The sequence below is a fragment of the Scomber japonicus genome, unplaced genomic scaffold (genome assembly GCF_027409825.1).
Source record: "Scomber japonicus isolate fScoJap1 unplaced genomic scaffold, fScoJap1.pri scaffold_632, whole genome shotgun sequence".
NCBI lineage: Eukaryota > Metazoa > Chordata > Actinopteri > Scombriformes > Scombridae > Scomber > Scomber japonicus.
The window spans coordinates 1-21,050 of record NW_026518682.1 but is presented as its reverse complement, the minus strand read 5'-3'; the positions used below and the strand labels follow the sequence as shown (position 1 = coordinate 21,050).

Below are 21,050 nucleotides of genomic sequence, written 5' to 3'. Positions count from 1 at the left end.
GTTTACGGGCAGCTTTATATCATCAGACGGTCTAAAACAGGGGTGGCAAACATGAGGCCCGTGGCCAGAACCGGCCCGCTGAGGGATGCAATCTGGCCCACTTTCCTTCTGTGTCTTTTCCTTCTTCCATCTGTCCTTCCTACCTTTCTTCCATCTGTCCTTCCATCCTTCCTTCTGTCCTTCCTCCCTTTATTCCTTCTGTCCTTCCTTCCATCTGTCCTTCCTACCTTTCTTCCATCTGTCCTTCCTTCCTTCCTTCTTCTGTCCTTCCTTCCTCTGTCCTTCCTACCTTTCTTCCTTCCTTCCTTTTGCCTGTCTTTCCTTCCATCCTTCTTCCTTCTGTCCTTCCTCCCTTTCTTCCTTCTGTCCTTCCTCCCTTTCTTCCATCTCCTTCCTACCTTTCTTCCATCTGTCCTTCCTACCTTTCTTCCATTTGTCCTTCCTCCCTTTCTTCCATTTGTCCTTCCTCCCTTTCTTCCTTCTGTCCTTCCTTCCTTCTGTCCTTCCTACCTTTCTTCCATTTGTCCTTCCTACCTTTCTTCCTTCTGTCCTTCCTACCTTTCTTCCTTCTGTCCTTCCTACCTTTCTTCCATTTGTCCTTCCTACCTTTCTTCCTTCTGTCCTTCCTACCTTTCTTCCTTCTGTCCTTCCTACCTTTCTTCCATTTGTCCTTCCTCCCTTTCTTCCTTCTGTCCTTCCTACCTTTCTTCCATTTGTCCTTCCTCCCTTTCTTCCTTCTGTCCTTCCTTCCTTCTGTCCTTCCTACCTTTCTTCCTTCTGTCCTTCCTACCTTTCTTCCATTTGTCCTTCCTACCTTTCTTCCTTCTGTCCTTCCTACCTTTCTTCCATTTGTCCTTCCTCCCTTTCTTCCTTCTGTCCTTCCTTCCTTCTGTCCTTCCTACCTTTCTTCCATTTGTCCTTCCTCCCTTTCTTCCTTCTGTCCTTCCTACCTTTCTTCCTTCTGTCCTTCCTTCCTTCTTTCCTTCCATCCTTCCTTCCATCTGTCCTTCCTCCGTTTCTTCCATCCTTCCTTCCTTCCTTCTATCTGTCCTTCCTCCGTTTCTTCCATCCTTCCTTCCATCTGTCCTTCCTCCCTTTCTTCCTTCGGTCCTTCCTTCCATCTGTCCTTCCTCCGTTCCTTTCCTCCCTCCCTTCCATCTTTTTAATGATCCGGCCCACATTAGATCAAATTGGACTGTATGTGGCCCTTGAATGAAAATGAGTTTGACCCCCATGACTTATAGAATACTTGAAGCCTTACACACCCAGTATATGATAGTAGGATAGTGAAGAGTTTTAGGAGAAGTTTGAGTTTTTATATGTTTGGGGCTTTTAGACATTACACCAGAACAACTCAATAAATGTAATATGCAGATTCCTGACCTCTGTAATAGATGTGGAGAAGATAGAAGAATTTAGGGAAGAGGTTAGAGGAGGAGGAGATTCTATCAATTAGACGAGTGATGGAAGCCACATGTTTCCTTCTGGGCTTATATCCTGTAGGACAGGGGTGTCAAACATGCGGCCCGTGGACCAGAACCGGCCCGCTGAGGGGTGCGATCCGGCCCACTTTCCTTCCTGTGTTCTTTTCCATCCTTCCATCTGTCCTTCCTACCTTTCTTCCCTCCTTCCTTTTGCCTGTCTTTCCTTCCTTACCTTTTTATTTCCTTCCTTCCATCTGTCCTTCCTACCTTTCTTCCCTCCTTCCTTTTGCCTATCTTTCCTTCCTTCCCTTCTTCCTTCCTTTCATCTTTCCTTCATCTTCTTTTCCTTTCCTTCCATCCTTCCTTCTTTCTTTGTTTCCTTCCATCCTTCCTTCCTTCCTTCCGTCCTTCCTTCATCTTCTTTTCCTTTCTTCCCTTCCTTCCTTCCTTCCTTCCTAATCCGTTTTCCTTCCTTCCTTCCTCCCTTCCTTCCTTCCATCCTTCCTTCCTTCATCTTCTTTTCCTTTCCTTCCATCCTTCCTTCCTTCTTTGTTTCCTTCCCTCCGTCCTTCCATCTTTCCTTAATTTTCTTTTCCTTTCTTCCTTTCCTTCCTTCTTTGTTTCCTTCCTTCCCTCCATCCATCCTTCCTTCATCTTCCTACCTTTCTTCCCTCCTTCCTTTTGCCAATCTTTCCTTCCTTCCCTTCTTCCTTCCTTCCATCTTTCCTTAAATTTTCTTTTCCTTTCTTCCTTTCCTTCCTTCTTTGTTTCCTTCCCTCCGTCCTTCCTTCCATCTTTCCTTCATCTTCTTTTCCTTTCTTTCTTTCTTTCCTTCCTTCCTTCCTAATCCGTTTTCCTTCCTTCCTACCCCCCTGTCATCTGTCCTCCTTTGTTTCCTTCCCTCCGTCCTTCCGTCCTTCCTTCCTTCCTTCCTTCCTTCCATCTTTCCTTAATTTTCTTTTCCTTTCTTCCTTTCCTTTCTTCTTTGTTTCCTTCCTTCCTTCCATCTTTCCTTCATCTTCTTTTCCTTTCTTCCCTTCCTTCCTTCCTAATCCGTTTTCCTTTCCTTCCATCCTTCCTTCCTTCTTTGTTTCCTTCCCTCCGTCCTTCCTTCCATTTTTCCTTCATCTTCTTTTCCTTTCTTCCCTTCCTTCCTTCCTAATCTGTTTTCCTTCCTTCCTTCATCTTCTTTTCCTTTCCTTCCATCCTTCCTTCCTTCCTTTCTTATCTTCTTTTCCTTTTTTCCCTTCCTTCCTAATCCCTTTTCCTTCCTTTCTTCCTTCCTTCCTTCCTTCCTTCCTTCCTTTCTTATTTTCTTTTCCCTTCCTTCCTAATCCCTTTTCCTTCCTTTCTTCCTTCCTTTTGTCTTTCCTTCCTATCACTTTTCCCTTCCTTCCTTCCTTCCTTCCTTTTTTCCCTTCCATCTTTTTAATGGTCTGGCCCACATGAGATCAAATTGGTCTGTATGTGGCCCTTGAATGAAGATGAGTTTGACACCTCTGAGTTAAATAGTTAATCAGTCCTTTGCTGTGTTAAAGAAAGACTTGCATCTCTCTTCAGTTAACGAACATTCATATGAACATAATTATTATTATTATTATTATACTATATATTATACTTTAAATCATTAACGTAACTATCCTAACAGACCTAACTGCACCCTATAGCCTTTTTAAAAATCTCTCTAATTGTTTCCACACAGTCATAAAAACTAAAAGCTGAGGGAGTGAATCCTTTACAGACTGACTTCCGAGTCTAGTTTACAAGTTTACAGTTATCAGGGCGTGTTGCGGTAGTTTAAAAAGCCTTTTGTGTCTGAAACCCGAATTAACCCGTCTCTCCGTCACCTGACCTGACTCGTTTGACAATGACAAGAATCTAAAAAGGGAGTGGAGTTAGAAAAAGAAGTGAGGCTAGCCAAACATCTGTGGCTCCTCGTCTCAGGCTGGCAGCTATACAAGCATAAACACACCCAGATATGAATGAATGGAGTAGAGATGCATTGTGGGTAATGTAGGCGGGGGGGTTTTCGATTAGGAAAAAGGAATGAATGGATTTTTAAAAATGTGATATCTCCGGCTCTGATCTTCTTTTAGAGAAGTGTAGAAATATTCTGATAATCGATTAATCGTGTCGTACATTTGTGAAGTTTTATGCTTTTCTTCTTCTATGGTTATTAATGAATCGGATCATTTTGGACTGTAGGGCGTGTGTCATGTGACGATATTAGATTAGGAACGATTTTATTCTTTTCTTTTTTTTTTTTTTTAAGTATATTTTTTCGGGCTTTTTTTTGCAAGGAACGATTTTATTCTTAAGTTTTTTTTTTATTACAGCCAATTAGTTGTATATACTTTTGTACATTACATTTTATTCATTTTATTATGTATAGTTTGTTCTTTATATTCTTATATTATATGTTGTTATGGCGACTGTGTGTAATGCTGCTGCTGCTGCTGGACTGTAATTTCCCATCTTGGGATCAATAAAGTATATCTACCTACCTACCCCTCTCTCTCTCTACCTACCCCTCTCTCTCTCTCTCTCTCTCTCTCTCTCTCTCTCTCTCTCTCTCTCTCTCTCTCTCCCTCCCTCCCTTCCTCCCTCCCTCTCTCTGATCTGCCTTTACAGAGAGAGAGAGAGAGATGGTTAAAATCTACAGCGGGTTTTAACGTCCTGGCTATCAACGCTTCTACACAACATCAACTATATGCTTTCCAGCTGTGAAATGAGTTTGGTTTTTACCATTTTAAAGCGATGGTTCGACATAGCATCATATACACCATGAGGTCTATCTAATCAGCGCCTCAGCCGTTCATTTTCATTTGGTCGGAAAATAGCGGAGTTAGAGCCATCAGCACGATTTTCTGACGATGTTTACAGCTTTAGCATTAGCAGCAGAGTAAAAGCCATCAGGTAAATGTTATTTTAATAAACTCCTGGTGTACTTACAAACTTTCCAATGCATCGATTTATGAGTAAAGAGCCTATTTGTACTACTGTAGAAGTTTGATATCAATCCAGGCATTATTAGTGGGGTCATTTACCAGATACACTGGTGGTCCCGTTAGCGCCTGTGCTAAGCTAACTCCACTGTTTTATATTAGATAGACCTCATGGTGCATATGACGCTAGGTCGAAATGACGCCGAACCATCGCTTTAAACAAGTCCAAAAAAGTATGTCGCTACTTTTTTAACACCTGCTCTTGTTTATTTATGGGATCATTTGTGTTTTAATGTCATTATATGTGAGTCTTTCATGTTTTTATGTTGTTTTTCTGCCATAATGTGATAGATAATAAAGTCTTTTTTTAAATCTTGAGTTGTTCAGTAAACTTGTAAAATAGTAAACCGACATGAAAAACAATCGTGTATCTTTACCCTGCCCGAAACATGTGTGATATGATATTTTTACTGCTAACCAAATGATTAAACCACTAATTTATAATGAGAATGATCATCGGTCGCTGTCATGTAGAAGTGCAATACTAAATCTGTAGAGTGCTCTTCTAACTTAAAACTGCTGGAGAAGATGTACGGAGACTATAGAAACCAAAAGGGGGGCACGAATGACAACAAATTAATCATTACCTTATTTTTTAAATATCTTTTTTGGCTATGATAAGAGTATAAAATATCGCCCGTTTGCATTTGTCAAATCAGCTTTACCGTAAGTGTCACTGAGTCTGTTGTAACAAAAGTAGGAGCCTTTTATCTCTTTGATGTTGACCCCTAAAATAATAAATGTTATACTGTAAATGAGCTTGTGTCTTGTGTTTTTAGGCAACTGGTGAGAAGAAAGTAACTTGGAAATGTCTCCTGATGACTAAGAAAAACTCATCTTCAAGCAGACAAAATGATCTTTTATATCACCAGTTTGCTGCTCCTGAGTTTTAATCATCTTTTTATGTATGAGGCGGTTTAACGTGCCGCCTCCCGCTGGACTAAACACTAAACGATAAGGAGGGGCCGCTCGGTCTACAAACCTGCTCTGGGATGCTCTCTCCCGTCTCTCCGTCTACCGGCTGAGCTCCTTGTAAATTCACTCCATTCCTCCAGCTCTCCTGCTGCTGCTCCTCGTTCCCGTCTTTGTTCTCCGTTGGGCTGGGCTGCTTCTCCTCCTCGCTCTCCTTCTGACGGTTGCTGTAGTTGAACACTTCTCTTCCCGCGCCGAGGTCGATGTCCTGTCGCCATAGGATGTCAATCAAGTCAATGTCCTGGAAAAACAGATTGTAACCATTGAAAAATGGCCCTGTATACAGAGAGAAGTTATTTTAATAACTGTGTAAGTAAGTGCTCAAACTGTAGCAAGGTACAAATGAAACTCAACATCTCTGGGCTACGTATGACTGAAATGATCTATTATATCTACTTATATGTGATTATAAGCTCGTACTGCTATTAGGTTAAGAGTCAATCATTTTGGGAAAGTAAAAGGGGGGCAGATCATGTAACAGCAATGTAGTCAGATGATGCAACCATGACACAAACACTTTGGCATGGTGGTTATCATGTGACCCAAAAAGAAGTCTCGGCTCATTACAGCCCAACAATGTCTTTTGTGTGACCCCTAACGACACTGCATCAGCGTGACCGCTCGATGTCGATGTTCTCTGATAACTTCAAAGTTCAACTAAGCCAAAAAAAAGAAAAGAAAAAAAGAAGAAGAAGTATATTAACGTAGAAGTTTTAAAAGAGTCGAAGCTAAAAAGAGTCATTGTGCATTTCAAACATACATTAAATCAGCGATCAGAATCACAGCTGCGACGAATCTGACACAACTGGTTTGACTAAAAATATCAGTCACTGATAAAAGACCAGGGGTGTGGACCATGAATGATATTGGTGTGAAATGTCACCTAAAAATAGACTTTGCTTCTTCATTTTTAGGATTACTGTCCACTTGTGTTTTACGCTGCCACATACACTAAAACTTTGTAAAGCAAACAACAGCAGAGTGACTGATTCTAAGTTGTTATAAAGGAGTATTTAGAGTGACAGAGAAAAGAAAGGGGCTTTTCTACTTGGCTTTGGATGAGCCCAACCTTGAAGACTCAGAATTGGTTTATTACTAGTAGTAGTATTAGTTTTAGTACTTTGGTTTATTTTTATATTATAATTGGGTTGCTGTTTTTTTAAATGTAAGTTTTTATGCTTCCAATTCTTACTATTAAATGTTTGTTTGTATGTAAAGCACACTGACTTGCCCCTGTGTATGAAATGCATTATATAAATAAAGCTGCCTTGCCTTGCCTTGCCTATTTGCATATATGTAAAATAAAAGTCAGAGGAAATAGTAAAATAAAACACATGAGCAGGTGAGATAGAAACCAACTCTGAGTTTATCTTAAAACCTCACCTATAAAACATTTATATCCATTTAATTCCTCACCTGTTTTAACCTAAATACGACATAAACTGCTGCATCTTTTTGTTCATTATGAGAGCCAAAAAGCATCTGTCAAAAAGTAGGTTCACCACCAATTTTTTGACAGATGCTCCCCAGTGTGTTAGAAAGCAGAAACCAGCTGCAGTACCTCTTTGGTGAGGTCGTCGTTGCCATCCCTGCTCTCCTGCTCCTGGTTGCCCTCTGGGGCCACGGCTCCCAGGCTGCCGTCCGCTGCGTTCAAGTTATACGTGGATTCAGATGCTCCACTTCCTCCCCTCATGGCCGGGGTAGCGTCAGGGTTGTTAACGTCCTCTAGGCCGGCCCCATTGTCCAGGGTAATGCTGGGGCTGGACTGGCTGCTGGCGGACACCACAGTCTCCGAGTCACGATGCACTAGCCAGGTGTTGAGCTCGGTACTGGGCACGGAGAGGCGATCCAGCTGTCGCACCTGGTTCAGCAGCCGCCGAGTGGTGAAGAAGTGGTCCAGGTCCACACTCTTTGGATGGATGCCATAGCCGTCCAGCGTGTTGCGCAGGTTGTGAAACTGTGTCTGGGTGTAGGCTGAGCTAGGGCCCAGGATGATCTCTCTCAGTGGAGGCAGCTGATTGCTTAGATAGGTGTCAACGTCCACCCGCACCCCAATGAGACTCAGAAGGATGGTGAACTGAATCAGGCCCTCTGTGAAGTACTTTTTCAGGTAAAGCATTTCTTTACAAAGGAACAAAAGGTGAAAGTAAAAAACAAAAACAAAAACGGGGCCAACTAGCTCGGTTCACTACTTCTGCACGTGCGCTTGAGGACTGAGAAAAACACATGAAAAACTGTTTGGGATAGTCGGCGAGGGGAAGGGTCTTCTTCTTCTTCTTATTGGGCAACAAACAAGTTTTATTAAAGGTGTTAAAGATCCAGGCTGGGGTTTCCACTTCTTCTGCCAGAGTCCAGTTTGTGCTCAAAGCTTTGTTCTTCATATGGGTCTTGTCTTGCAGTTCCTGACAAGAGTGAGAAATGACATTATTATTGCACTTTTATAATAAAAAAAACACTCATTCCAACCCTCCAGACACCATAAACAAAGTCTAACATCACCTACCTAACATTTGCATTAAAGCACATGGTTTTTTTTTTATGGAGATGGAGAGAAAATCAGGACATGCTTAGCTCTCCCAGCTGCAGCCACTCCTCCATCCATCCTCTCCTCCCCAAAAGACTACAGAGAGAGCTATAGGCTTCACCCCACCCTTGACAGGACAACTACTTCTTGTGGGTGCTGCTGAAGGTGAATGAGGGAGTCGAGGCTGGTTTGGCTGGGTTAGCTTAACAGCAGCAGGCAGGAAGGCTTGCAGGCAGGGTCCCTCCCTCCTTCCTCCTCCTCCTCTTCCTCTTCTTCCTCCTTTTATAAGGCTAAACCCCTAGCTACCTTATATATATTTTAACACCTGACTGCTTCTTATCATACACTTATAAATCACCCTTTTCCACAAAATACACCTTTAATATACAAAATAACTTGCTTTTCTTGCTTTTTAAAAATAAAGTGACAGTGTCTACTAGCATCAAACAATCTCCCTAGCAACAAGTGGTGAAAAGGTGAGTGACATATATTGCAGCCAATCACAAGGCTAGACCGGGACAACGACACATGACTCCAGACGTGATGAGCCAATAGAAATAAGACATGTGGGCGGGGCTTAAATGGAACGCTTAACTACTATTGGAGGAACTGCCACCAAGCCCTTAAAATACGTTGCTAGCCTGTGTGAGCTAAGTTGAAGCTAATGACGGTTCAAACTACTTTAAAAAAGTGACTAATAACACAAACAAGATGTGTCACAGCATCCGGTGACACACACATAAACCCCAGCACACCTGGCTTTGTGTACGCTACTGTTTTGATAAGATAAATCACTGATATCAACGTAACGGTTAATGCATTTTCTTTAATATTACTTACACATGATAATAATAACAACTCATTCACACCACAAATAAAGTTCATTGTGACCTACCTAATGACTGTAATTAAAGTCCCGTTTCGTTAGGAGCTCCACAGTTGTTGTCCGGTATTGCATCCTCCAGCCTTTGCTCATTGAATGGCCCACCATGACTTGCAGAAATGGTGCTAGCTGGCCCCGGCTAGCCGCTAGCAGCGCCGCTTCACACCAAACACACGCTTTCCGCACAGCGCATGCGCAGAACATTCTAGTAAAAAGGGCAAGCTTTCATCACCAGACTGAGGAGAAAATCCCCCTGATATTTAAATTACACAAAACACTCTTTAAAAAAAAAAGATATAATGTTGAAAAGCGGTTAAAAAAGTATTCAGATGTTTTATTTAAGTATAACTACCAATGCATCAATATAAAATACTCGATAGAAAGTAAAAAAACCTGCATGAAAACTCCTATTTCAGTAAAGTATGTGAAAATACTGCAGTAAAAGTACATCAGTACTATGAGCTTGACATAGTTGAAGTATTAGTTAATTACTTGAATACTTTTACTTGTAGTAAAGTAGTACTTTTACAAGTAGTAAAAGTACATCAGTATTATATATTATATCAGTATTATGATGTAGTTAAAGTATTGTTACTACAATAACTATATGAAGCTCATAATACTGCAGTACTTTTACCACAAGTAAAAGTACTGCAGTATTATAGTGATGTAGTATGCAGTATTACAGTAAAAGTACTGCAGTATTATGAGTGATGTAGTATGCAGTATTACAGTAAAATTAGTGATATATTATTATATATGACATCATTAGATTATTAATAGTGAAGCATCAGTGTTAGAGCAGCATGTTACTGTTGTAGCTGCTGGAGGTGGAGCTAGTTTACACTACTTTATATACAGTTAGCTAGTTTATACTACTTTATATACAGTTAGCTAGTTTACACTACTTTATATACAGTTAGCTAGTTTATACTACTTTATATACAGTTAGCTAGTTTACACTACTTTATATACAGTTAGCTAGTTTATACTACTTTATATACAGTTAGCTAGTTTATACTACTTTATATACAGTTAGCTAGTTTAGTCCAGTGGTTCCCAACCTAGGGGTGGGGCCCCTCCAAAGGGTCAGCAGACAAATATAATTAATTAATCTGTGCCAAGAAGGTTATGTTACGCTATTAAAATAAATATATAAAACAACATTTTAGTTTGTTTTTTCTGATCAATGTTAAAGTCTCTTTAGCTTACCAGTAATAAGTAATGTGGTTCAGAAATGATCCGGCTTAAATATATTTTAGTGGGATAATGATGCTTTATTTTCATCCTCCCACAAGTAAGTCATGTACCAAGTACCAAGGGTCTACACTTATGCATATGATACAAGATAATATTAGATGTATAATACACGTCAATAAAAACACATATGACCAAGAATATAGTGGATACATTCATAAAATGGATGATTTAAAAAAAACATTTAATAATGTTATACACGCACTCATACACAACAAATGCATGAGTCACATACTGTAGATTTGAATTTTGTCAGGTAACTGTAAATTATATACAATTATATACACTATCAGGATCTTATAAGTGTTACAAGTTACTGTAGCTTAAAATATTAAACATTAAATCATTAAATCAGGTTTAATTAACAAATAATTCATTAATCAGTCAAATCAGGCCTGTTTGAAATGTTTAAAAATGATTTCTTACCCAGCATTAATCCAAAAAATATTGATCTCGACAGAACGCACAAGACTTTAAATTAAATACCACTTTTATTTCTCCTTGTAGATCATAACAAAATACTTTTTCTGGAGCTCTTATATCTTTAAATATTGACTCCCATGAGGTTGACAGGCCTGCCGTGGTATCGCTTTGAGATGTCTGCTTCAATCTGCAAAAAAAACAAACAAAAAAAAAAGACAGACGACAGTAGACAAAGTCAGCCATCAATAATAATCATTTGGACAGAAGGATAGAAGGAAGGAAGGACAGAAGGATAGAAGGAAAGAAGGACAGAAAGAAGGAGAGAAGGAAGGAAGGAAAAGAAGGATAGGTGCAAGGAAGGAAAGAAGGAGAGAAGGAAGGAAAGAAGGACAGATGCAAGGAAAGAAGGAGAGAGGGAAGGAAGGAAAAGAAGGATAGATGCAAGGAAGGAAAGAAGGACAGAAGGAAGGAAAGAAGGACAGAAGGAAGGATAGATGCAAGGAAGAAAAGAAGGATAGATGCAAGGAAGGAAAGAAGGACAGAAGGAAGGAAAGAAGGACAGAAGGAAGGAAGGAAAAGAAGGATAGATGCAAGGAAGGAAAGAAGGAAAGAAGGACAGAAGGATAGAAGGAAGGACAGAAGGAAGGAGAGAAGGAAGGAAGGAAAAGAAGGATAGAAGGAAGGAAGGAAAGAAGGACAGAAGGATAGAAGGAAGGAAGGAAAGAAGGACAGAAGGATAGAAGGAAGGAGAGAAGGAAGGAAGGAAAAGAAGGATAGATGCAAGGAAGGAAAGAAGGACAGAAGAAAGGAAAGAAGGAGAGAAGGAAGGAAGGAAAAGAAGGATAGATGCAAGGAGGGAAAGAAGGACAGAAGGATAGAAGGAAGGACAGAAGGAAGGAAGGAAAAGAAGGATAGATGGAAGGAAGGAAAGAAGGAGAGAAGGAAGGAAAAGAAGGACAGAAGGAAGGAAAGAAGGACAGAAGGAAGTAAGGAAAAGATGGATAGATGCAAGGAAGGAAAGAAGGAAAGAAGGACAGAAGGATAGAAGGAAGGACAGAAGGAAAAGAAGGATAGATGGAAGGAAGGAAAGAAGGAGAGAAGGAAGGAAAGAAGGACAGAAGGATAGAAGGAAAGAAGGACAGAAGGATAGAAGGATAGAAGGAAAGAAGGATAGAAGGAAAGAAGGACAGAAGGAAGGACAGAAGGAAGGAAAGAAGGACAGAAGGATAGAAGGAAAGAAGGACAGAAAGAAGGAGAGACAGAAGGAAGAAAGGAAAAGAGGGATAGATGCAAGGAAGGAAAGAAGGACAGAAGGAAGGAAGGAAAAGAAGGATAGATGCAAGGAAAGAAAGAAGGAAGGAAGGAAGGAAGGAAAAGAAGGATAGATGGAAGGAGGAGAAGAACGAAGGAAAAATTAAAGAAGGACAGAAAGAAGGAGAGACCGAAGGAAGGAAAAGAAGGATAGATGCAAGGAAGGAAAGAAGGAAGGAAGGAAGGAAGGAAGGAACAGTCAAAAGAGAGATGGGGTCAGTTTGACCCGGGAGGACGACAGGGGGGTACTAACCTGTTTCTGGAGTTCCCGGGTCCGTCCCCCCAGCAGGTCCACGCGAGGCTCCAGTCTGGACTGCTCCTCCAGGGCTTCCTGCCGTCTCTCAACCATCGTGGTTCCCTTCAGCACCAGGATGTCGGCCTGCTTCAGCTTCTGCCTCAGCACCTCCGACACTCGCTCCACATACCTGAACACACACACAGTTCATATTAAGGAAGGAAGGAAGGAAGGGAGGAAGGAAGGAAGGAAGGAAGGAAGGAAGGAAGGAAGGTAGGAAAGGAGGAAGGAAAGTATGAGGGAGGAAGGAAGGCAGGAAGGAAGGAGAGAGGAAGGAAGGACAGAAGGAAGGAAGGGAGGAAAGAAGGAAGGACAGACGGAAGGAAGGGAGGAAAGAAGGAAGGACAGACGGAAGGAAGGGAGGAAAGGAAAGGAGGAAGCGAGGACGGAGGAAAGAAGGAAGGAAGGTAGGTAGGAGGGAGGGAGGGAGGGAAGGAAGGAAGGACAGAAGGAAGGAAGGAAGGAAGGAAGGAAAGGAAGGAAGGAAAGGAGGGAAGAAGGAAGGAGGGAGGAAGGAAGGAAGGATGGAAGGAAGGAAGGAAGGAAGGAAGGAAAGGAGAGAGGAAGAAAGGGAGAAAAGGAAAGGAGGAAGGGAGGACGGAGGAAAGGAAGGAAGGAAGGCAGGAGGGAGGGAGGGAAGGAAGGACAGAAGGAAGGAAAGGAGGAAAGAGGAAAGAAGGAAGGAAGGAAGATAGGAGGGAGGGAAGGACAGAAGGAAGGAAGGGAGGAAAGGAAAGGAGGAAGGGAGGACGGAGGGAGGGAAGGAAGGAAGGAAGGACAGAAGGACAGAAGGAAGGACAGAAGGAAGGAAGGGAGGAAAGAAGGAAGGACAGACGGAAGGAAGGAAGGAAGGAAGGAAGGATAGAAGGAAGGAAGGGAGGAAAGAAGGAAGGACAGAAGGAAGGAAGAAAACACGGCTCCTATTATAGCGATGAGCTGCGGCTGCGTACTGTGGCGAGGCCTGGATCATGAACAGGAAGGGAGGACGGAGGAAAGAAGGAAGGAAGGAAGGAAAGGAGGGGGGAAGGACAGAAGGAAGGAAGGAAGGTCTTCAGTAAGGCAGCGTACCGTGGCGAGGCCTGGATCATGAACAGGAAGGGAGGACGGAGGAAAGAAGGAAGGACGGAGGAAAGAAGGAAGGAAGGAAGGAAAGGAGGGAGGAAGGACAGAAGGAAGGAAGGAAGGTCTTCAGTAAGGCAGCGTACCGTGGCGAGGCCTGGATCATGAACAGGAAGGGAGGACGGAGGAAAGAAGGAAGGAAGGAAGGAAAGAAGGAAGGACAGAAGGAAAGAAGGAAGGAAAGGAGGAAGGAAAGGAGGAAGGAAGGTGTTCAGTAAGGCAGCGTACCGTGGCGAGGCCTGGATCATGAACAGGTGCTGCATCCGTAGAGAGGTGAGCCGGCTCAGGAGGTCCTGGACCACCGACAGCATCTTCTGGACGTGTTCTCGGGTCTGACCCTGGATGACGGACGGAGCCTGCTGGAACTGACTCATAGCAACCACGTCCGCCTCTTCTCTCATCTCACTCATACGCTGCGTCAGGAAGAGCTCCAGCTTAACAGAAACAGGAAGTGAGGAAACGCTATTATAACTCTCATGAATCTGAAGCGAGGAAACATCAAAAGGTCACATCAAAAAATAAGATTATTAAGATTAATTTTAAAAAAAAAGGGAGGAAAGGAAAGGAGGGAGGAAAGGAAGAAGGGAGGAAGGAAGGTAGGAGGGAGGGAGGGAAGGAAGGACAGAAAGAAGAAAGGAAGGGAAGTAGGGAAGGAAGGAAGGAAGGAAAGAAGAAAGAAGGACAGAGAAAAGAAGGGAGGAAAGAAGGAAGGGAGGGAGGGAGGTAACTACCTTCCTTCCTTATTTCCACCATCCTTCCTCCTTTCCTTTCCTCCCTCCCTCCCCCCTTTTCTTCCTTCTTCCTCCCTTCGTTCCTTCCTCCCTTCGTTCCTTCCCTCCCTCTTTCCCCACTTTCCTTCCTTCTTCCTTCTTTCCTTTCCTCCCTCCCTTCCTCCCTTTCCTTCCTTCTTTCCTCTGTCCTTCTTTCTTCTTTCCTTCCTTCCTTCCTTCCTTCCCTACTTCCCTTCCTTCCTTTCCTTCCTTCTTCCTCCCTTCCTTCCTCCTTTCCTTTCCTTTCCTTTCCTCCCTCCCCTTCTTCCTCCTTTCCTTTCTTCTTCCTCCCTTCCTTCCTCCTTTCCTCCCTCCCTCCCTTCTTCCTCCTTTCCTTCCTTCCTTCCTCCCTCCTTTCCTTCCTCCCTCCCTTCTTCCTCCTTTCCTTCCTTGACTCGAGGACAACAGGAGGGTTAAATGTAATATTTAGAACAATTATATTATTATTATACATGGACTGAGTGGTTTTGTGTAGTTTTTATATTATTACATTTTATTTAAGCTTTTAGTTTCTGTTTCTCTGTGAAGCACTTTGCAATTCTTTTATTTTTATAGTGCTAAACTAAAAGTGAAAGTAAAGTTATTATTATTATTGTATTATGTTACTTTCTATTTCACCGCCTGCTTGTCAGTGACTTACCTGCCGCTCCCTACAAGTTAAAACTAATACTGTAAATTATTTGAACATATTATTTTACAGCTTGGGCCCGTAGGCGGTCTCTGTCTGTGATTCTCATAAACTGGTTTTAATACTTCTACATATAAACATATTACATTTTAATTACAACCACAAAATATGTAACCTGAAGTCACCTGCAGTAGCGTGTTCTGACCACCAGAGGGCGGCAGAAACAAGCTGACAGCTCTCATATCACTTCATAGATTTTGGTTAAATCCTGAGGGGGAGATATGTGTCTCTTTAGCTGCTAGATGCTCATTTGTGTCTATCAGTGCTCAGCAGGAAGTGTACAGTCTACCAAGATGGGTTGGAGTCTATGGTCATGTGACTTCAGGCCAATTATTATCCCAGACAGACAGACAGACAGACAGACGAGGAGTATCAAATAAGAGACATTGGTGGAGCCACTATTTCTATTTAATGCCATATTGGCTTACATGTATGCATAAATATATATATATACACACACACACACATATATATGCATATATGTATGTGCATGAGGGTATTTTTATGAATGTATATATATTTATACATACATGTAAGCCAATATAACAGATCAAATAGACACAGTTTAGATTTTAGGCTGTATTTCTCTGGTTCATGGACTAAATATGGTGTCACCCATGTCTCTTTTTGGATACTCCTCCTTCCCTCCATGTCTGTCTGTCTCTCTGTCTGTCTGTGATAATGAATATAAAGTACTAATACTCATTTAAATAGTTATTATAGCAGCTTTACATTACATATGCGCGCACACACACACACACACACACACACACACACACACACACACACACACACACACACTGTAATATTATCCTGCTTAATCTGCAAAAATCTAAAAATGTCATTCATGTGTCTGTTTCTGCATTTATTTATTTATATAATGTTTATTCATATAGGAATAACAAGTATATATATGAGCATGACTCACAACACATACCTCACCGCATTTATAGCCTGAGCTGGTTTATAACGCTCGTCACTCGGTGAGCTTTTAACCCTCCTGTTGTCCTCGAGTCAAGGAAGGAAGGGAGGGAGGCAGGAAGGAAAGAAGGAAGGAGGGGAGGATGGAAAGGAGGGGAGGGAGGAAAGGAGGGAGGAAGGAATGAGGGAAGGAAAGAAGGAAGGAAGGACAGAGGGAGGGAGAAAGGAAAAGAGGAAGGGAGGAAGGAAGGTAGGAGGGAAGGAAAGGAGGGGAGGATGGAAAGGAGGGAGGGAGGAAGGAAAGAAAGGAAGGAAGGAAGGTAGGAGGGAAGGAAAGAAGGAAGGAAGGACAGAGGGAGGGAGAAAAGGAGGGAGGAAGGAAGGAGGGAAGGAAAGAAGGAAGGAGAGGAGGGAGGGAGGGAGAAAGGAAAAGAGGAAGGGAGGAAGGAAAGGAAGGAAGGAAGGTAGGAGGGAAGGAAAGACGGAGGGAGGGAGAAAGGAAAAGAGGAAGGGAGGAAGGAAAGGAAGGTAGGAGGGAAGGAAAGAAGGAGGGAGGGTTAGAAAGAAAGAAAGAAAGAAAGAAAGAAAGAAAGAAAGAAAGAAAGAAAGAAAGAAAGAAAGAAAGAAAGGACAAAGGAAGAAGGGAGGAAGGAAGGAAGGAGGAAAGGAGGGAAAGAGGGAAGGAAGGAAGGAAGGTAGGAGGGAAGGGAGGGAGGAAGGAAGGAAGGAAGGAAGGAAGGAAAGAAAGAAAGAAAGAAAGAAAGAAAGAAAGAAAGAAAGAAAGAAAGAAAGGAGGAAGGAAGGAGGAAAGGAGGGAAAGAAGGAGGGAGGGAGGAAGGAAGGAAGGAGGGAAAGAGGGAAGGAAGGAAAGGAGGTAGGAAGGAAGGAAGGAAATGATAGATATGAATTTATTTACCTCCATCAGCTCATCGATGAACTGGCTGCGTGACTGAGAGTTCTCCAGAATACTCAGAGCGTCCTCACCCCTCGCTACTCCGTCAGGACCTACGAGACCACACACACACACACACACACACACACACACACACACACACACACACACACACACACACACACACACACACACACACACACACACACACACACACACACACACACACACAGACACAGACACACACACACATACACAGACACACACACACACACACACACACACAGACAGACAGACAGACAGACACACACAGAGAGACACACAGACACACACAGACACAGACACACACACACACACACACACACACACAGACAGACACACACAGACACACACACACACACACACACACACACACACAGACAGACACACACAGACACAGACACAGACACACACACACACACACACACACACACAGACACAGACACAGACACACACACACACACACAGACACACACAGACACACACACACCTTTAGTTAACAGAACATTTTAACACCAGAGGAGTTTTGGCTGAAGTCATACAGTAACGTTGAAGTACTCACAGTCTGTTCCCGCATCTACGATTTCAATCTCAATAGGAGTCTCCTCGCTGTCGCCCCAGTCGATGCCGCCGGCTCCAGCTTCCTGTTGGAGGAGAACGACAGGAAGTGATCAGTGATGAATAAATAAGGGTTGGAGAGATGAGACATTCAAAAATATGATAAAAAATAGTTTTAAAAAGCAGCATCAAGTTTGTTAAAATGTACATTTAGTACCTTCCTACCTTCCTCCCTCCCTTCCTTCCTCTCTCCCTCCCTCCCTTCCTTCCCTCTTTTCCTCGTTTCTTCTTTCCTTCCTTCCTTCCTTCCTTCCTTCCTTCCTAAAGTTTTTATGGTTACATCACTTAGACATTTTTTGCCATAATCCTCTAATATGTTCTCCTTCCTTCCTTTATTCCTTCCTCCCTCCCCTCCCTCCCTTCCTTCCTTCTTTCCTCCCTTACTTCCTTCCTTCCTTCCTTCCTAAAGTTTTTATGGTTACATCACTTAGACATTTTTGCCATAATCCTCTAATATATTCTCCTTCCTTCCTTTGTGGCTTCCTCCCTCCCTCCCTCCCTCCCTCCCTCCCTCCTTCCTTCTCTCATTCCTTCCTTCCTTCCTTCCTTCCCTCCCTTCCTCCCTCCCTCCCTCCCTCCCTCCCTTCCAAAGTTTTTATGGTTACATCACTTAGACATTTTTGCCATAATCCTCTAATATGTTCTCCTTCCTTCCTCCCGTCCTTCCTTCCTTTGTTGCTTCCTCCCTTCCTCCCTCCCTCTCTCCCTCCCTCACTTCCTTCTCTCATTCCTTCCTTCCTTCCTTCCCTCCCTCCCTCCCTCCCTCCCTTCCTTCCTTCCTTCCTCCCTCCCTCCCAAAGTTTTTATGATTACATCACTTAGACATTTTTGCCATAATCCTCTAATATATTCTCCTTCCTTCCTTCCTTCCTTTATTCCTTCCTCCCTCCCTCCCTCCCTTCCTTCCTCCCTCCCTCCCTCCCTCCCTCCCTCCCTCCCTCCCTCCCTTCCTTCCTCCCTCCCTCCCTTCCTTCTCTCATTCCTTCCTTCCTTCCTTCCTTCCCTTCCTCCCTCCCTCCCTCCCTCCCTCCCTCCCTTCCTTCCTTCCTTCCTTCCTTCCTTCCTTCCTAAAGTTTTTATGGTTACATCACTTAGACATTTTTGCCATAATCCTCTAATATGTTCTCCTTCCTTCCTCCCGTCCTTCCTTCCTTTGTTGCTTGCTTGCTCCCTCCCTCCCTCCCTCCCTCCCTCCATTCATTCCTTCCTTCCTTCCTCCCTCCCTCCCTCCCTCCCTCCATTCATTCCTTCCTTCCTTCCTCCCTCCCTCCCTTCCTTCTCTCATTCCTTCCTTCCTTCCTTCCTTCCCTCCCTCCCTCCCTCCCTTCCAAAGTTTTTATGGTTACATCACTTAGACATTTTTGCCATAATCCTCTAATATGTTCTCCTTCCTTCCTTTGTTGCTTCCTCCCTCCCTCCCTCCCTCCCTCCCTCCCTCCCTCCCTTCCTTCCTTCCTTCCTTCTCTCATTCCTCCCTTCCTTCCTTCCTTCCTTCCTTCCTAAAGTTTTTATGGTTACATCACTTAGACATTTTTGCCATAATCCTCTAATATGTTCTCCTTCCTTCCTCCCGTCCTTCCTTCCTTTGTTGCTTCCTCCCTCCCTCCCTCCCTCCCTCCCTTCTCTCATTCCTCCCTCCCTCCCTCCCTCCCTCCCTCCATTCCTTCCTTCCTTCCTTCCTCCCTCCCTCCCTCCCTCCCTCCCTTCCTTCTCTCATTCCTTCCTTCCTTCCTTCCTTCCTTCCCTCCCTCCCTCCCTCCCTCCTAAAGTTTTTATGGTTACATCACTTAGACATTTTTGCCATAATCCTCTAATATATTCTCCTTCCTTCCTTTATTCCTTCCTCCCTCCCTCCCTTCCTTCCTTCCTTCCTCCCTCCCTTCCTTCTCTCATTCCTCCCTCCCTTCCTTCCTTCTCTCCTTCCTCCCTTCCTTCCTTCCAAAGTTTTTATGGTTACATCACTTAGACATTTTTGCCATAATCCTCTAATATGTTCTCCTTCCTTCCTCCCGTCCTTCCTTCCTTTGTTGCTCCCTCCCTCTCTCCCTCTCTCCCTCCATTCCTTCCTTCCTCCCTCCCTCCCTCCCTTCCTCCCTCCCTCCCTCCCTCCCTCCCTCCCTCCCTCCCTTCCTTCCTTCCTTCCTTCCTTCCCTCCCTCCGTCCCTCCCTCCCTCCATTCCTTCCTTCCTCCCTCCCTTCCTCCCTCCCTCCCTCCCTTCCTTCCTTCCTCCCTCCCTCCCTCCCTCCCTTCTCTCATTCCTCCCTCCCTCCCTTCCTCCCTTCCAAAGTTTTTATGATTACATCACTTAGACATTTTTGCCATAATCCTCTAATATGTTCTCCTTCCTTCCTTTATTCCTTCCTCCCTCCCTTCCTTCCTTCCTTCCTTCCTTCCTTCCTTCCTCCCTACCACATGGACACTGCTGATTTAATAACATCTCACCTATATTTGGTACTCTTTCTGTGGAGATTGTTCTTACTTATTTAAACATCTAGATATAAATCGTTAAAGATGAGTATTTGTTGAGGAGTCTTACCTCCGAGCTGGGCTCCAGACTGATGCCCCAGTCTATCCCGTCCTCCACGGTGATGGCTGAGGTGACACCCTGACTGTCTGCTCCGGCACCAAAGTCGCCCCAATCAATCTGGAGAAGACAAAATAAGACAAATAAGAACAAAATCAGCAGTGATAAAGATTTGTTTAATAAGTTTAATATCTCACATTAGGTAAAGAATGAGTCCTGCAGCTGCTTTATAGAAACATCCTAACAATGAAATCTGTTCAGTAGCTTTGGTCATTTAATTTAAGGCCTGATTATCAGATGCATAAATATATTAAGCTTCCTGTCATCCTCCTCGTCTGTTTGTTACTGTTCTTTCTTTCCTTCCCTCCACCTTCTTTCCTTCCCTCCTTCCTTCCTTCCTTATTTCCTGTCCTTCCTTCCTTCCTTCTTTCCTCCCCATTATCTGCCTTCTTTCCTTTCCTCCCTCACTCCCTCCTACCTTCCTCCATCCCCCTTTCTTCCTTCCTTCCTTTCCTCTCTCCTTCCTTCCTTCCTCCATCCCCCTTTTTTCTTTCCTTCTCTCCTTCCTTCCTTCCTTCTTTCCTCTCCATTACCTTCCTTCTTTCCTCTGTCTGTCTTTCCTTCCTCTTTCCCTTTCTCCTTCCTTCCTTCCTCCCTCCATTCCTTCCTTCTTCCTCCCTACCTTCCTCCCTCCCTCCTTCCATCTTTCCTTCCCTCCTTCCTTCCTTCCCATTACCTTCCTTCTTTCCTCTGTCCTTCTTTTCCTTTCTCCCTCCCTCCCCCCTCCCTCCTTTCCTTTCTTCCTTCCTTCCTTTCCTCCCTTCCTTCCTTCCTTCCTCCCTCCCTTCCTTCCTCCCTCCTTTCCTTCCTTCTTCCTCCCTACCTTCCTCCCTTCCTTCTTCCTCCCTTCCTTCTTCCTCCCTTCCTTCCTTGACTCGAGGACAACAGGAGGGTTAATTTAGGTCTAACATTAAAAAAGTCCTTCAGATGAATCCAACCGACCGTGTCCTCTGTGACGGTATCAGCAGGTGCTTCGTCTACAACGGGCCTCTCGACGACGGCGGGGGCGTTTCCTGTTCTCCATTCATAAAACGTTGCGTTTCCCTTCTTCTGGGCGAATGTGAGCAGAGGCAGGACCGAGTCGGACCTGCAAACAGCACAACATGTGACCCAAAAAAATTATAGTTAACCAGAACAGAGAGGCTTTATTAAAACCTGATATACTGAATGTGGACTTCATTAGATAAAGGAAAAGAGGAAGGAAGGAAAGGAGGAGGGAGGGAGGAAAGGAGGAAGGACGGAAAGGAGTAAGGAGGAAAGGAGGGAGGGAGGGAGGAAAGGAGGAAGGAAGGGAGGAAAGGAGGAAGGAAAGAAGGAAAGGAGT

The 21,050-nt window shown here is 43.7% G+C and overlaps 2 protein-coding genes across 2 annotated transcripts; both read right to left on the bottom strand.

The window, feature by feature from the left end:
* Positions 1 to 5,411: 5,411 nt before the first annotated feature.
* On the bottom strand, positions 5,412 to 7,520 carry LOC128354815 (endoplasmic reticulum membrane sensor NFE2L1-like; the record flags this gene model as incomplete). Its single annotated transcript, XM_053314966.1, has 2 exons — positions 6,963 to 7,520; positions 5,412 to 5,642 (listed from the first exon to the last, which is right to left on the bottom strand). Coding segments are annotated over exons 1-2 (789 nt in total), but the record flags the coding sequence as incomplete, so codon positions are not given.
* Positions 7,521 to 10,252: 2,732 nt separating this feature from the next.
* On the bottom strand, positions 10,253 to 20,813 carry LOC128354814 (CDK5 regulatory subunit-associated protein 3-like; the record flags this gene model as incomplete). Its single annotated transcript, XM_053314965.1, has 7 exons — positions 10,253 to 10,675; positions 12,053 to 12,224; positions 13,442 to 13,647; positions 16,509 to 16,597; positions 17,086 to 17,167; positions 19,679 to 19,786; positions 20,669 to 20,813. Coding segments are annotated over 7 exons (868 nt in total), but the record flags the coding sequence as incomplete, so codon positions are not given.
* Between the last annotated feature and the right edge of the window lie 237 nt (positions 20,814 to 21,050).